Source organism: Phoenix dactylifera, unplaced genomic scaffold, assembly GCF_009389715.1.
Source record: "Phoenix dactylifera cultivar Barhee BC4 unplaced genomic scaffold, palm_55x_up_171113_PBpolish2nd_filt_p 000412F, whole genome shotgun sequence".
Lineage (NCBI taxonomy): Eukaryota > Viridiplantae > Streptophyta > Magnoliopsida > Arecales > Arecaceae > Phoenix > Phoenix dactylifera.
The window spans coordinates 63,005-77,914 of NW_024067852.1; the positions used below are offsets into that span (position 1 = coordinate 63,005).

At 38.3% G+C, this 14,910-nt stretch overlaps 1 protein-coding gene across 3 annotated transcripts; it reads left to right on the forward strand.

The window, feature by feature from the left end:
• The first annotated feature begins 226 nt into the window (after positions 1–226).
• LOC103695724 (FT-interacting protein 3-like) lies at positions 227–14,881 on the forward strand. Of its 3 annotated transcripts, XM_017847010.3 has the most exons (4): positions 233–385; positions 479–582; positions 1,746–1,876; positions 11,632–14,881. In XM_017847010.3, exon 4 carries the CDS (start codon positions 11,692–11,694, stop codon positions 14,701–14,703), a length of 3,012 nt encoding a protein of 1,003 aa, XP_017702499.2. In that variant the 5' UTR covers positions 233–385; positions 479–582; positions 1,746–1,876; positions 11,632–11,691; the 3' UTR covers positions 14,704–14,881. The 3 variants fall into 3 exon arrangements, with proteins under 3 accessions (XP_008775338.2, XP_017702499.2, XP_038974711.1); XM_008777116.4 differs by lacking the exon at positions 1,746–1,876 and having other exon boundaries at positions 227–385; XM_039118783.1 differs by lacking the exons at positions 233–385; positions 479–582; positions 1,746–1,876 and adding an exon at positions 1,979–2,259.
• The last annotated feature ends 29 nt before the right edge of the window (positions 14,882–14,910 follow it).

The window sequence follows — 14,910 nt, forward strand, 5'->3', positions numbered from 1 at the left end:
TATCAATTTAATACTTTGCAAGATTTATTTGTAAAGAATAATCAATATTATTTACTATCATAAAAAATGAAGAAGCGAAAGTGGTGTCGCGCACTGGACTGTTGCGCTTGTTTTGGTATTAACGTCGGACGAGGGAGGACAGGGAAGAGAAAGCGACTGGTAGCGGCATCGTTATTCGTTTATGGAAGTTCTAAAAATAAAATTATGAAGTAGAAGAGCCGGAGAAAAAGCGACGACACGGAGAGGGAGAGATATCTGATGGCGATAGGATGGATTGGATGCCCCTCCCTTCCCATCTCCTTCCATCGACCTACTCTTCTTCCAAGAAACCCCCCTCTCTGTGTTTCTCACACACACGCACGCACACAGAGTGCGGCCTTCAAGGGTCTCTCCCTCCTCGCCCTCTTTGGTTTACTCTATTCTGTTTTGTTTCTTGCCGTCATGGATGGTAACACAACCTTCTCTTGCCGCATGGCAGTTTTCAAGTGGCTCGAGGAGGAGGAGAAACCGCCAGGAACTAGAAGAGCTCACCAGCTCGAAATTTGAATCTTGTACAGGAACCAAGGAAGTTCATTTTAGAAGGTGAAGAACTTTGCCTCTTTTTAATTCTAATAATTCTCTTCGTTCTTTCCTTTTTTGTTAGTTTGGCAAAGCCATATGCCATTTTTTTGTGGAATTTTAGTAAGGACAGAGCAGTTTGTAGGTTGTTTTTTTCCCCCTCTCCTTCTAAAGTTACCATTTTGTTGGATAAAAGAGAGATTTTCAAGGGTTTGCTTGGCTTTTGGGGCCTAAGAGGACTCACGAGTATCTGATCCTGGGGTTTTAAGTCTTTTAGAGGTGAATACGAGGAAAGACCAAGAAATTTGATTGGAGTTATATGAATCTTTCAATTTAGAGTCACTCGTCCGACTTTTCTTCTTGCGATTCTTTATCTGGAGTTTGGAGAAGTTAGGGATTTAATGATTCTTTTTTTTTTTTTTCAAAACTAGGTTTGCTTTTTAAGGTGTCCGTGTCCTGATTCTGTTAGTTTGGTTCATCTCTAGCTTATCTCTCTAATTAATTTTGCAGCCAAAGAAGTGCCACTATATATATAGATAGGCTTTTTTTCATAGTAAATGACTCATATCAATTTACGAACAAACTATTGAATACTATTTTCCATTTAGTAGAGACCAAAATTGAATCTATGATGCATTTTTTTCATGCCTTATACAGTGATAGTCAACCACCTCTAGTTCTTTCACTGTATCGTTTTCAGTATTTTATCTCCTCTTATTTTTTTGATTTTCACCTCTTTCTTATTGCTTCTTCACACCTGTTCTTAAAAATGTTGAAGTATAAGAATGGAAATACTTTAAGCTAGCCAACAATTTCTTAAAGTCATTGTGGCCTAAGCCAACCCAATCCAGCTCAAACTACTTTTGCTTGCTCGGTAGAACTGGCTTACACACTGGTTTGGTATCAAGCATTACTTGTCGGATATTTTTAACAACCAGCAACATACCAGTTTGTTGGGTAATGCTGGACTAGCAAGGATCTGTAAGACAAAATCAAGTACAAACATTATCAACCATTGGGGCTGTGCATTATAGATATTTTAAGAAATTCTTGTTACATGTTTATAACCATGTTAGGTAATATGACATCCTTAGACATTACAAAAGTAGCACTGAGGATAACATTAATATATTTTTTCCCTTAATCTGTTAGAATTTCTAAGTTATCTGCTTGAATCATTTGTGTAGGTATAAGGAGTAACACAAAGTGATATTTGGTTGCTATAGTGACTAACTTTCTATTTTGAAGCTTCAATTTGATTTTTTTTCTCAACCATTTTCGGATCAACTTAATCATTTCTCTGTGATGGGGGCTTAAGGTAAGGAACTCTATAATTTGTCTTTTAGTTTCTGCTTTTTTACCTTTTCTTTCTCCTTTTTTACCTTTATGTCATGGCATTCATTTATATTATGCAAAACAAAAGAATCTTGATATTTAGGAAAACTTATTTGATTTTCTTAGCAAATCAAATGACTATAGTTTCTATCTGGCTTCCTTATTGGATTGTGCTTGTCAAATTCTCTGAGAACTTCTTGATTGGTGGTTTCTAAGAAATAATCAAGAAGGCAAATGTTCATTCTTTGTGCCAATTGTTTTAAGTCACTAAGTGCCATTGACATGGGTTGCGTCGCTTTGGGGCCAGCACAACACATAGCATGCCATGCTGACACATGGCACTCACCAACATGCAATGGGCACAGGGTAAGTAAAAGTTTGATACATTAAGAGTTGTTAATGAATTAAAACAATATTTTAACTCACATCTTCCCATACAATAAAAAATGTGGGCGTGTATGCTCGATGATCGATGAATACCGTATAGGATGTTACTTAAGGCACGACATAGGAGTGTAGTTGAGCCAAGTTTGATCGAGTCTGTGTTCGATCAAGCTTGGCATGAAATTACTTTTGAGCATAACCTTTGAAATGAGCCTGATTATTTTATTAGTAGGTCGAGCTTAATTTCAAACTGAGCCTAACACGAGCCTGATCAGCCAGCTTGATTCAAGAAATTTCCTAGCGCCAAAAAGTTACTACTTTGACCCAACCTCAGAAATCTAAAACTTGTTCTAGTGTTGGAAAGTTGACCTTAATTTGATGATTTTTGAATTTTAAATTATTTTTTTTATTGAACTCAAAGGGGGTTTTGTTCCTTATTTACTGTGATATATAAATGGTCTTTTACTTAAATGATATTCATGGACGACTAAATTCTATTGTGCAAAACCAACAAACGACTGCCCACTTCCTCTGCAGTACAAATAAACAGCAAGGGAGAACAAAAAATTTTCTTTTGGTTAATGCCAGGCCATGCTGAAACTTATCAATTTCATTGATATCTAGCGATGTGCATGGTACCTGGGCACATGTCTGCCCCATTTTGGTACCTAGCGTGCAGACTGGCACAGACTAAAACTGAGAACCTTGATACTTGATGCATGTGAAAGAAATTTGAGTCACTTTTGAACTTACCTTTGGATCCATGTAATTAGTAGTTCTGGAGGTTGTCTAACACTTGGACGAGCATGAATTAGAATAGACAAAATTACCTAAAATGATGGCATGCATAAGAGAATACTACTTTTCTCTTTTTGTGAACTCATCCATATCTTTTCATTGTCTGAGTCTACACCGAAGTCCTTGCAAAGTAGAATGTAGCTTAGTTTATTTAGTTTTGTAGGTCAATTAATGTTGTTTGTAAACATCTTACTTGTTTTTTAATTCTAGAGCTTCTTGAAAAGGGAAGTGTCCAAGGATTTCAATAGAAGGTTTGTTTCAATATTGTGGATATCTGATGCAATTTTCAAGGGATGTGGAGTCTGTGAGCTTATTTTGCCTTGGAGATTCAAAATCTGGTTTGTTGAAGAAAATCAAAATGAGTGACAAGAAAAAGAAGGTAGAAAATAAGAAAGGAAAGTTTTCTATATCAAAACAATAAGCAAAATGAATTTCCTCGACTACCAAAATATTTTATATACATGTCTCTTTAGGAAGCTATCAGACAAACCACATTTAGGGTTAGTGGTCAATAAGGAGGACTTTACGAAATGGACTTTGTTTGGCATGTCAATTAACTTTATATTGCTCCTTCCTAAAGCAACACAATAGTTGATATAATAATAGGAATGCCCTTACAAATCCAGAAATTGGCTCCAACTATTTAATGACCTTCAAAAGCTTATTTAGCTTATTTTGTATAACTATGATTATAAATCAACTAAGACCATAATGGATAAATATTATGTTCTGAAGCGTTATGATGCAATGCAACTTGAAGTCTAATAACTTGGGTACCAAAAATAAGAAAAGAAAAAGTCTAACAACTTGGTATAGAATGTTTGAACTCAAAGCTTCTTTGTTGTCTTAAATGTACAAGTCACATTTTTTCATCCTAACCCTTGTTCTTGTTGACTTTCTTGGCACTGGGCTTGGCCTTAAGAGTGTTCCATAAGTTAGGTTGGCATCCAGCTCATGTGGAGCCCCCCTTATGCCAACTCAAAACCCATGCCTCTGCTTTCCTGGTATCGGTAGGAGAGAGGTGGTGGAGGCATTATTTATTAATAAAAAAAGAGTGCCTTAGGGCTGTTGTATGGTGTAGCAAGACGCACATAGACAAAAGGAGAGTGGGAAAAGAGGAGAGAGGAGAGAAGAGAAGAGAGGGAGGAGAGAGGAGGGAGAAGGAAGAGGAGAGAGACCCTTTCTTTAGGTCTATTGACCTCGACTCTAGATCTTGTCCATATTTGGTATGCAACTTTGCAATGTCCTGCACAATGCTTGTATGGCATTCTCTTTATTATTTTTTCTTGTCATTCTCCTTAGTGATTTTGTGTGTGGGTGATCCACGTACGAGTTATGTATGCAAGTGGTGATTCTTAAGTCAAGATTGCTCGGCCTAAGAGGTTAAGTTATAACCTCCCTATTGCTTGATGGAATCTTATGGCTTTGTGATTTGTTTCCTATTAAAAGGTTTTCCATGTAAAATTTTGCGTACCTCTTTTATTTTTGTTATTTCCTTGTCTTTATAGTTTGGCAATCTTAGAGATCGCACACAAAAGGGAACACATTGCTTCCCGATAGTTGTATTGGAGCATAGGATTGGTATCAAGTATTCACTTATGCATCATGAATGGAATCATTTGCAGGATGATGAGTTTGAATGGGAATAACTAGTTGATATGGCAAGCTGTGATGGAAGACTTGCTATACTAAGTGTTCAAAATTCCGTACATTAAACTTATATCAACCAAGGGTGGGTAGGGCAAGTGCCTATCAAGGATCATACTGACAAAGGTGTTGATAGGTATGCATGTTACACCCTAGAGACCCTTTGTGTGGCATTTTTTTCAAAAACTATGTTTGCCAGAAAGGTGGGGTTTATCAAATTAACTATCCTATTCATGGTTCTTTATGCGTGCTAAAAATAGAAACATACATATTTATCACATAACTTGGAATCTAGAATCCACGTAAAATATATAGATGCTAAGATTAGCATTTGAAAAGAAATTAGATTAGTAAAATATAGTTTAGATATTTTTAAATAATTAATTGAAAATAATTTTAAAATATAAAATATTCTTTAAAATATTTTTTAATTAAAGGCTTTCATAGATTGGACCAATGTGGATAACATATAAAAAAATCAATACGAAAGGAAGTGTCTTCATTGGGTTAATTTGAAATTTACAATGACTTTGGCCTAAGCTTGGGTGGAACCCAAATGCGCCCAGATTGCGGCCATTATTTTCCAAATTTTGCTAGCATTTGCGCATCACTAGTGCCACCATGCTTTACTTCCTTTTTCTCAAGATGTCACTATTAGTATTTTAATATTATTTCAATGTTTTTTTAAAAGATTAATAGCTGATTGTGTAGACCTGTAGATTAGCCCCTTCTTAACAACTTAGCTGAAAATCGACTTAAAATAACTATTTGCTTGGGTTATTTTCACATATATACGATCTTTTATTGTAGGCTTTGGTGATCAACACATACCTCTAATCATTTGTTTCTTGATCCCGTGTTCATGCTCTAAACTTAATTTACAAAGTTTTTTCATAGTTTTTAGATTAAATTTGAATAAAAGTTCATATTGAAGAAAAAAAAAAGGATAAGAAAGAATATTATCTAGCTACAATGTACATCTATCTCAAAATTTAATTTCAGTTGACAGGTTGGATGGAGATGCTATGATAGTTATTTTGGCAAATGGTATTGGAAGCTTACCAAGGGCCCTGATGGTGGCAAGAGAGAAGTGGTATTACTGTGTATAGGGCACAACTGGAGTTGCTCAACGGCTGAATGAGCACTAGCAGAAAGAAATCGTCATCATGTTTTCAACATTAACAAGGCAATCATTTATTGATTTGGGGATAGCACAAGATGTCTTTTATTGAGAAAAAAGGAATCCATCAAGTGTGTTGAGAAGGATCCTATCAAAGGACAAGCATGGGTAATGTCGGAGCTTGTTAGGGGTGGGTTTGATGTGAGCATGTGCCATTGGGTAGGAGAATTGCTAAGCAAGGGAGACCCCTTCTTATGCCAACCAAAACCCCTGCCTCTCCTTTCATGGTATGGGTAAGACAAGGTGGAAGTGGCAAGGGTAATCAAAAAAAAAAAAAAAAGCCCTAAGAAACTACTGTATGGTGCGACCAAACACAAATAGAGAGAGAGGGATAGTGGATAAAAGATAAGAGGTAAAGAGAGAAGTGAGATAGAAATACCATTTCTTTAGGTGTCCTTGCTTGACTTATGATCGACATGTGAGCAATTTGGTTGTAGTATTTGCATGCAACTTCGCAATGTCTTGTATAGATTTTGTACAATATCCTTTTGGTGTGTTTTCTTGTCTTCCTCCTTGATGATCTTGTATTTGGGTGATCCATGTACGAATTATATAAATGAGTTGTGATCCTTGGGTCATGATTAATTGGTTTAAGAGGTGAAGTTGTAATATACTAGTTCCTAGTGGATTGCTTCCTCGCTTCTTTGTTCTTTTTCCTTAATAGAGGTTTTTTCATATAAATTTTGTGAGCCCCTTTTGTTGTCGTTTACTCTCTCTATGATTCGGTAATCTCATAGATCACACGGAAGAGAAGATTTCACTTTCCACTACAATCAGTATATTTATTAAGGATTTAAACACTGGTGGGATAATAGTGCATCTCACAATCTCAAGTGTCGAGATGAGGCATTGTTGTGAGTGTTGGGAAGGGATGAGTCAGGAAATGGATCAGGACATGACCGAACATCGACCGTCTCAAGTGTCGATAAGTGGGGCATCCCATTCCATGGCCCCATCCCACAATATATAAAATCTTGTTATTGGTGCTAGCATAATGGGTCTTTCTATAATTTTTGTTGCTTCCGCAAATGACTCATTTTTGCTACATGAATCTTTTTCCACTTGTGCAAAACTAGCCTTTGAGTATAGCATCTTCTTTCATTGCTTCTCCAGTAATCCTAGATGAGGTCCAACAGCCTTTGTTTTTAGGGACAAAATGTGCATAGGAAGTTCTTGAGTCAAAGAGGGAATTTTTATCATTATTAGTTGATTATCCAACTTGACTATGAAAATAGTCTTTAGGTGTGAGCATGGACGTTTTGGTTCGTGCATATATAAAGCAATTATTATTTTTAAAGGAAATTTTAAGTTGTCCTAAGGATAGTTTACATATCACGTATAAGTGGCTTGAGAACTTGGCACTATCATGGTACATTGTGCTCCAACGAGCTATGCTAGTGCTTGGAATGCATTGGCATGGCAGAATGCCAACTACGAGGGATGTAGCCAATAGCATGCCGATGCTCCATGCCTGCAAGGCACCAGGATGATACACATAGTGCCATGCCATGTTGATTGGCACTTATATCCGTTCACAGGGAAAATGTGAAATGCTAGAGAGTACGACACATTTGTGTTTCAGAATATAAGTTCATGGTGTTTTTTCACTTGATATGTGAAAGCTTTCTATCTAGTTTTTAGTTGTATTTTTTTTGTAATATCTATGATGACAATGTTTGTGGTGCCTTCACCATCAAATAGTGTATTTCTGCTGGAAGTTGTTTGAGGGCATATGATTTTGCACAGTTTCAAAGGTTTCAATTGGCTTTCATGCAGTGTCAGCCGTTGTTGATCAATTTTGTGCCAAAAGACCACAATTGGTTCAAACCAACCATAAAGGGTAGATTCAGTTAATATCTGGATAAATTTTTTGGGTCATTTTCTTCATCTTTAAAAGTTAATAGAGGAACCATTGAGTGCTTTCTGGGATGGCATCACCCCTTGCCACTTGGGCAAGGGGGTAGGGGTTCAATTCCAGTTCAAGTCGGCCCTCAAGGGGTGGGATATGCATATGGTAGAAGGTGGAGATTAGCCCCTCCTAATCTCAAAAAAGGAAAAAAAAGGGTTAAAGAGTGGGAAAGCTTATTCATTAGGTAATGATGCGGAATATTATGAATCAATTTTATAAAAGTTGAACTTTGTTCTGCAAGTTCTAAGAAAAATTAGAAGCATTTAGATATTTACTTCTAGCAAATTTAAGAGGAAAACAAATCAAATTTTAATAACCAATTATTGATACTAAGGCGTAAATTTTTAGAATATAGCAAGATCTTGCTAATACTTCATTGATCCTCAAATTTAAGGAACAGCATTTTGCTGGAATTAAGAAAAAAAAAAATCAAATCATTGTTTTAGATTCTTTTAATAAAGAAATGGAAACAGTGAGTTTCTTACATCTTGACATAAGCATATGCAAGATATTTTTATACATATCCACATACTAACTTTACTAATGCAAATTATGTCTAATACAGAAACATGCATATTTGCTTTGTAGCCTCCTTTTTTTTAAGAGAACAATTTTTTTTTTAATTCTTGTTGTTTTAAAATATTTCTCAATTTTAATATTTCTTGTCAAATTTGAGAAAACTAAGTTGAAACAACCAAACTATTTTACTGAATGAAACTCAACCAGGTTGACTAAAACCAAATTTGAATTTTCTTTGTTCAGAAGATTTATTGCTTTGAAGTTGTTTGTATTATTGCAGTCTAATAAGGTACTCCATATAGATCTTCTAATGGTTTTTCCTTCATACGTACATGAAAATATGTTGAGTTGTGACATAAGGAATAATTTCTACTTGAGTTGTCGTATAGTACAGCTATTGCTTCTTCAATTTATAATTTTTTGTGCCCTTCGTTGTTATACATTAAGCTTAAAATTATGATAGGTGACTGAAGTTCCTTTAATTTAAGCTGACTGAGATTAGTTTAGTTTAAGTTTCCTCATTGACAAGGACTTTCAACCAACAATTTTGTTGCCAGTTCACACCATATTGTATTCATGATACATACGATACTGATGTGTTTTCCGCATGGTATTTGCATATGCCATGCTGTTTGTCCCAACCTGTGTCACTTCTTAATGACCTCTATTAGTGCACATTGTTTCAATACACTAGGAGAGACTAATATGAAATGGTATATGCTGTATAATATTTTTCCCTTTTAAACCTATGCTGAACTATCTGAAACTTTCATGCATCTTTTTGAGGTGGTCCAAATCTCTCTCTCTCTCTCTCTCTCTCTCTCTCTCTCTCTCTCTGTCTCTCACTTTGAATTTGAAAGTACAATTTATGACTAGGATCTAGTAAGTTATCTTGCATTAATGCTTGATGTGGGGGTCCATGTTTGCAATGATGTTGTGGATATGGAGCATATGCTGATTGCAGTAGCACTACTTGTATATGGACCATCAGAGACACTTTGTGTCGTTAATGCGGACTAGTTACAAATCCTCTCCAGCTTTTTTAGTCTAAAAGCACAACTGCTTATTCATGTTATTGCATATATTTGTGTTTTTATGATAAGCGTAGATATCGAAAAACATGATGTGCAATCTATCTTAGCCAAACAGCATACAAAAAATACTTTTTTCCCTGTCGTTGGGGTTGTTCATGGTATCATAGAATAAATAATGCAAACTTTGAAAATGACAATCATTTATGCCAACCACATCACTGTGACAATTACCTGCATGACCACATCAACTTTGTTTGGCAAGTTTTAACATCTCCAGAAGGTTGCTTTTTCCAGAGTTCATATGTCATTATAGGAATGCTTACCAGATCAGGTTCTATGGCCCTGTTTATTACTGGAATTAGGCTTTTCAAAAGTAATCTACCTAAATCCAAACAATTCAATAGATTTACAGATAAACTGAACTTTGAAGGAGAAAATCAGATCTTGTGCCCAATATTCAGATGCACGGTGACTGCATGAGTTTTTGAAAGCTATTTTTTTAACACATTGCAAATCTGCACATATTAAATGCTAATGTTTGGAATCTTATTTAGACATACTTCTTCATGCACCTGTTCCTGCGAATTTCATTTGCTCTGGTTTTGCAAGTTGTTTTATATGTTGTTGATGCTGCTAAGTCCCTTCATGGTGGAATGCACCAACTCCACTACAGTTATCCTTTGTGTTCAACTTCAGAAAGAAAACTAAGAAATGGACTGTACATTTATTTTATTATTAAAAGAAATACCAGTTAAATATATGCACCTCAGATCTGTTGAAACATTTAAAGTGGGGACTATCAAGGCCCTTTCCAACCAGTGAAACAAGTTCTATCTGCCTACTGTAAGAGGCAAAAGCAAGTTTTGACTCCAAACTTCGTGTTATAGTTGGATAACCAGAAAAAGTGAACAGTTTGAGATTATAAAAATAGTAAATAGCACACACTGTACAAGGAAAAGTTAGAATTGTTTTCAATTTATAAAACAAATTAAAAAAATAAATTTCTAACATGGCCAGCAATTTTGCATTAATATTTGAGATATTTAAGATTCCATCCCTCTCTACCTGATAACAATTATTGAAATAAACTTCACAAATTTCAGGAGTAAATTATCTGGATCATTTCACCAATTGCTTTACGGGCTCGTTTGGTTCGCGGAAAGCATTTTCCTTCCTAGGAATATGATTCCTGGAAAACAAATTCCTAGGAAGAGGATGCCTAGGAAAGTATTTTTGGCATGTTTGGTTGACCATGGGAAAGTGACAAATTTCCAAGGTGCTTATGTTTGGTTGGCCATCTACTTTCGTAGGAAAGTTATATATAATTCCTATTATGCCCTTAATAAAAATTAGGTTTTTAATGCCTCTTTAATGCTTCTTTAATACTGAAGGGACTTTTTGGGAAAAAGTAAAAATGAAGTGATTCCCGCCTCATGGGAAAGTAACTTTCCCATGTTTCTCATGGGAAAGACTTTCCCATGAAATGTGGGAATCACATTCCCATGGGAATACAACTTTCCCTTCTCTCTCCTTTGAAAACTCCAACCAAACAAGAGGCATCTCATTACTTTCCCGTTGACCACACTTTCCCCCCTTCTTTTCCCGCGAACCAAACGAGCCCTACATCTTTTCAAACCTACGTATTTCTGAGCAAGCACGGTTCTCTGAATTCCTCAGATAAAGGAATTTGGGCATTTAAGTGACTGGAATCATCATCAACAATCTTTCTAGACTTGTAGGTTTTTTTAAATGCTTTAGTACAATCTTTACATGATATGCCAAAAGACCAAATTTTTGTTACATATTTCATGCCTGCCTTGCATAAATTGCATATATACATATGCATGTACCCACATATGTACATAGGTGTATATGCATGCATGTACGTTGTATGTACATGTGTACTGCCTAACAAACAGTCAGACCTGCATCATGTTGCTATCAACATTTACAATAAGAGTGCTGGCAAATTTTGCCAACTGTTGGGTTACTATAACTTTATATTTGAGCACAAGGTGGGGACTGTTCATTCAAGTTCTAGGTAATTGTTCTCCAGTACTCATGTTAAGCATTATGTCACATTTTAGATTTGTTTTGCAATTTGTAGTTTTATTTATAACTTTGTCCATGATAATTTGTCATTAGTTCATTCCACACGAGGTTAATACAATAGCCTTTGCTGTATATTCTTTTTAAAAAGTTACTAATAGTTTATTACTCTATATGTGACATTTCACCTGTCTCCTTTTTTCTTTTTCCTCATTCAGGTTGAGCTTCCAGTAGGTGGAATCCTTTATCTAACCTCACCAACTCCCAGATTATAAAAAATGAACAATCTTAAGCTGGGCGTTGAAGTTGTTGGTGCCCATGACCTCATGCCCAAGGATGGCCAGGGTTCTGCCAATGCTTATGTAGAGCTCCACTTTGATCACCAGAAGTTCCGAACCACCATCAAAGAAAAAGATCTGAACCCTGTTTGGAACGAGCAGTTCTACTTCAACATCTCTGACCCTTCCCACCTTCCTGACCTGTACCTAGAAGCTTATGTTTATCATATCAACCGAGCCTCCCAATCCAAGTCCTTCCTCGGAACGGTTCGGCTCTCTGGATCTTCCTTTGTCCCTTACTCTGATGCTGTTGCCTTGTACTATCCGTTGGAAAAGCAACATATCCTTTCGCGTGTGAAAGGAGAGCTTGGCCTTAAAGTATTTCTCACTGATGATCCCTCAGTGAGACCTTCCAACCCCCTCCCAGCTGTTGATCCATTTCTCAGTAATCCTCCTCCAGTTCGCAGTCATCAAACTCCAGATCAATTCACCAGTCCAAATCTGAACTTCTTTCCAGAAAACAGAGCGGAGTCAGTTCAGACCTTTTACCACCTCCCAAGAGAGCAGCGCCAGGTCCATTCTACAGCCCCAGTGGGTGACCAGCCAGTGAGGTACACTGACGAGATGAAATCTGGACCGCCTCAGGTTGTCAGGATGTTATCATCATCATCGCAGCAACCAGTGGACTTTCAACTCAAAGAAACAAGTCCGTTCCTTGGTGGGGGACGCGTCGTTGGAGGCCGTGTGATACATGGGGAGAAGGCAGGTGCTTATGACCTTGTGGAGAAGATGCAGTATCTTTTTGTACGAGTGGTGAAGGCACGCGATTTACCAGCCAAGGATGTGACCGGGAGCCTTGATCCTTTTGTTGAGGTGAGACTTGGAAACTTTAAGGGAATCACTAAACACTTTGAGAAGAAGTTGAACCCAGAATGGAATGAGGTGTTTGCGTTCTCTAGAGAGCGATTGCAAGCATCATTCCTTGAGGTTGTGCTCAAAGACAAAGATCTTGTTAAGGACGATTTTGTTGGAATCGTGCGTTTTGATTTGAATGAGGTCCCAACACGAGTTCCACCAGATAGTCCTCTAGCTCCAGAGTGGTATCGGCTGGAGGACAAGAAGGGGGACAAGATTAAGGGCGAACTTATGTTAGCAATATGGTATGGAACACAAGCTGATGAATGCTTCCCGTATGCAGTGCATTCAGATGCTATACTGCCTACTGATTCTGCTGCTGCTCTGAGCTCCCACATCCGTGCGAAGGTCTATCATGCACCAAGGCTGTGGTACGTTCGAGTCAACATCATCGAAGCTCAAGATATTGTTGTGTCTGATAAAAACCGCATCCCAGATTTGTTTGCTAGAGCACGGATAGGGCACCAGACATTGAGGACGAAGACAATTCAGTCTCGGACGATGAACTGTCAATGGAATGAAGAATTCATGTTTGTGGCTGCTGAACCTTTTGAGGATCACCTAATCCTGTCTGTAGAAGATCGTGTCAGTGCGAGCAAAGAAGAGGTGATTGGCCTAATTCATGTGCCTTTAGGGTCTGTAGACAGGCGTGCCGATGACCGGGCGATACGCCCGAAATGGTTTAACCTTAAAAAGCCGGTGGCAGTCGATGTGGACCTGTTGAAGGAGGAGAAGTTCTCAAGCAAGATCCATGTTCGCATCTGCTTAGATGGAGGATACCATGTGCTTGATGAGTCTACCCACTACAGCAGCGACCTCCGACCAACTGCAAAGCAGCTGTGGAAGCCTCCAATTGGGTTGCTTGAACTTGGCATCCTTAATGCTGATGGGCTCCATCCAATGAAGACACGGGAGGGAAGGGGAACAGCAGACACATACTGTGTGGCCAAGTATGGCCAGAAATGGGTACGAACTCGCACCATCATTGACAACCTGAGCCCAAGATTCAATGAGCAGTACACATGGGATGTCTATGATCCAGCCACGGTCCTTACTGTTGGTGTCTTTGACAATTGCCAGCTTGTTGAAAAGGTTTCTGGTTCTAATGGCCCCAAAGACATGCATGTCGGGAAGGTACGCATCCGACTCTCAACTCTTGAGACTGGACGTGTATATACCCACACATATCCGCTTATAGTCCTCCACCCCTCCGGTGTCAAAAAGATGGGAGAGCTCCACCTTGCAATCCGGTTCTCATCCACGTCAACTGTCAACTTGTTGTATCAGTACTCCAGGCCCCTCTTACCAAAGATGCATTACGTACGCCCCCTTTTGTTGATGCAACAAGAGATGCTCCGTCACCAAGCTGTCCAAATTGTGGCAGCTCGGCTGGGCCGAATGGAGCCACCTCTCCGAAGGGAGGTTGTGGAGTACATATCTGATGCTCATTCTCATTTATGGAGCATGCGCAGAAGCAAGGCAAACTTCTTTCGCCTCATGTCGGTCTTCTCAGTCTTGTTTTCAGTTGGAAAATGGTTTGGGGATGTGTGCGCATGGAAGAACCCCATTACAACTGTACTAGTACACATTCTGTTTGTGATGCTTGTCTGCTTTCCAGAGCTGATACTCCCGACAGTTTTTCTTTACATGTTTCTGATAGGGCTGTGGAATTATCGGTTCCGCCCACGCTATCCTCCCCACATGAATACTAGGATCTCTCATGCAGATGCTGCGCACCCAGATGAGCTTGATGAGGAGTTTGACACATTCCCTACATCTCGGGGTGCAGAGCTCGTGAGAATGAGGTATGATAGGCTGAGGAGCGTGGCAGGGAGGATTCAAACAGTAGTGGGGGATGTCGCAACGCAGGGGGAGCGGCTGCAGTTACTACTGAGCTGGAGGGACCCTCGTGCCACAATGATGTTTCTGATCTTCTGCCTGTTGGCAGCATTGGTGCTGTATGTGACACCGTTTCAGGTGGTGGCAGTCATTGCAGGGTTCTACTTGATGAGGCACCCAAAGTTTAGGCACAAGATGCCGTCGGTGCCATTGAACTTCTTTCGGCGGTTACCAGCGAGGACAGACTCTTTGTTGTAAAAAAAGGAAATTGTGTGGATGGTTTTTCCTGCAAAACTGTTTCCATTAGAATAACTTGTGTACTTCTAATTTTATCTTTATGTTATGCTGTTTTTGGTGGTTGTGGATGTTGTCATAGTGGGTGAAAGACTTCATATAATATTTGAGTTGCTCCTCCTTTGTCGATGTCTTTCAGAAAGACCTGTTTGATGGATTTCTTCTGGTAGA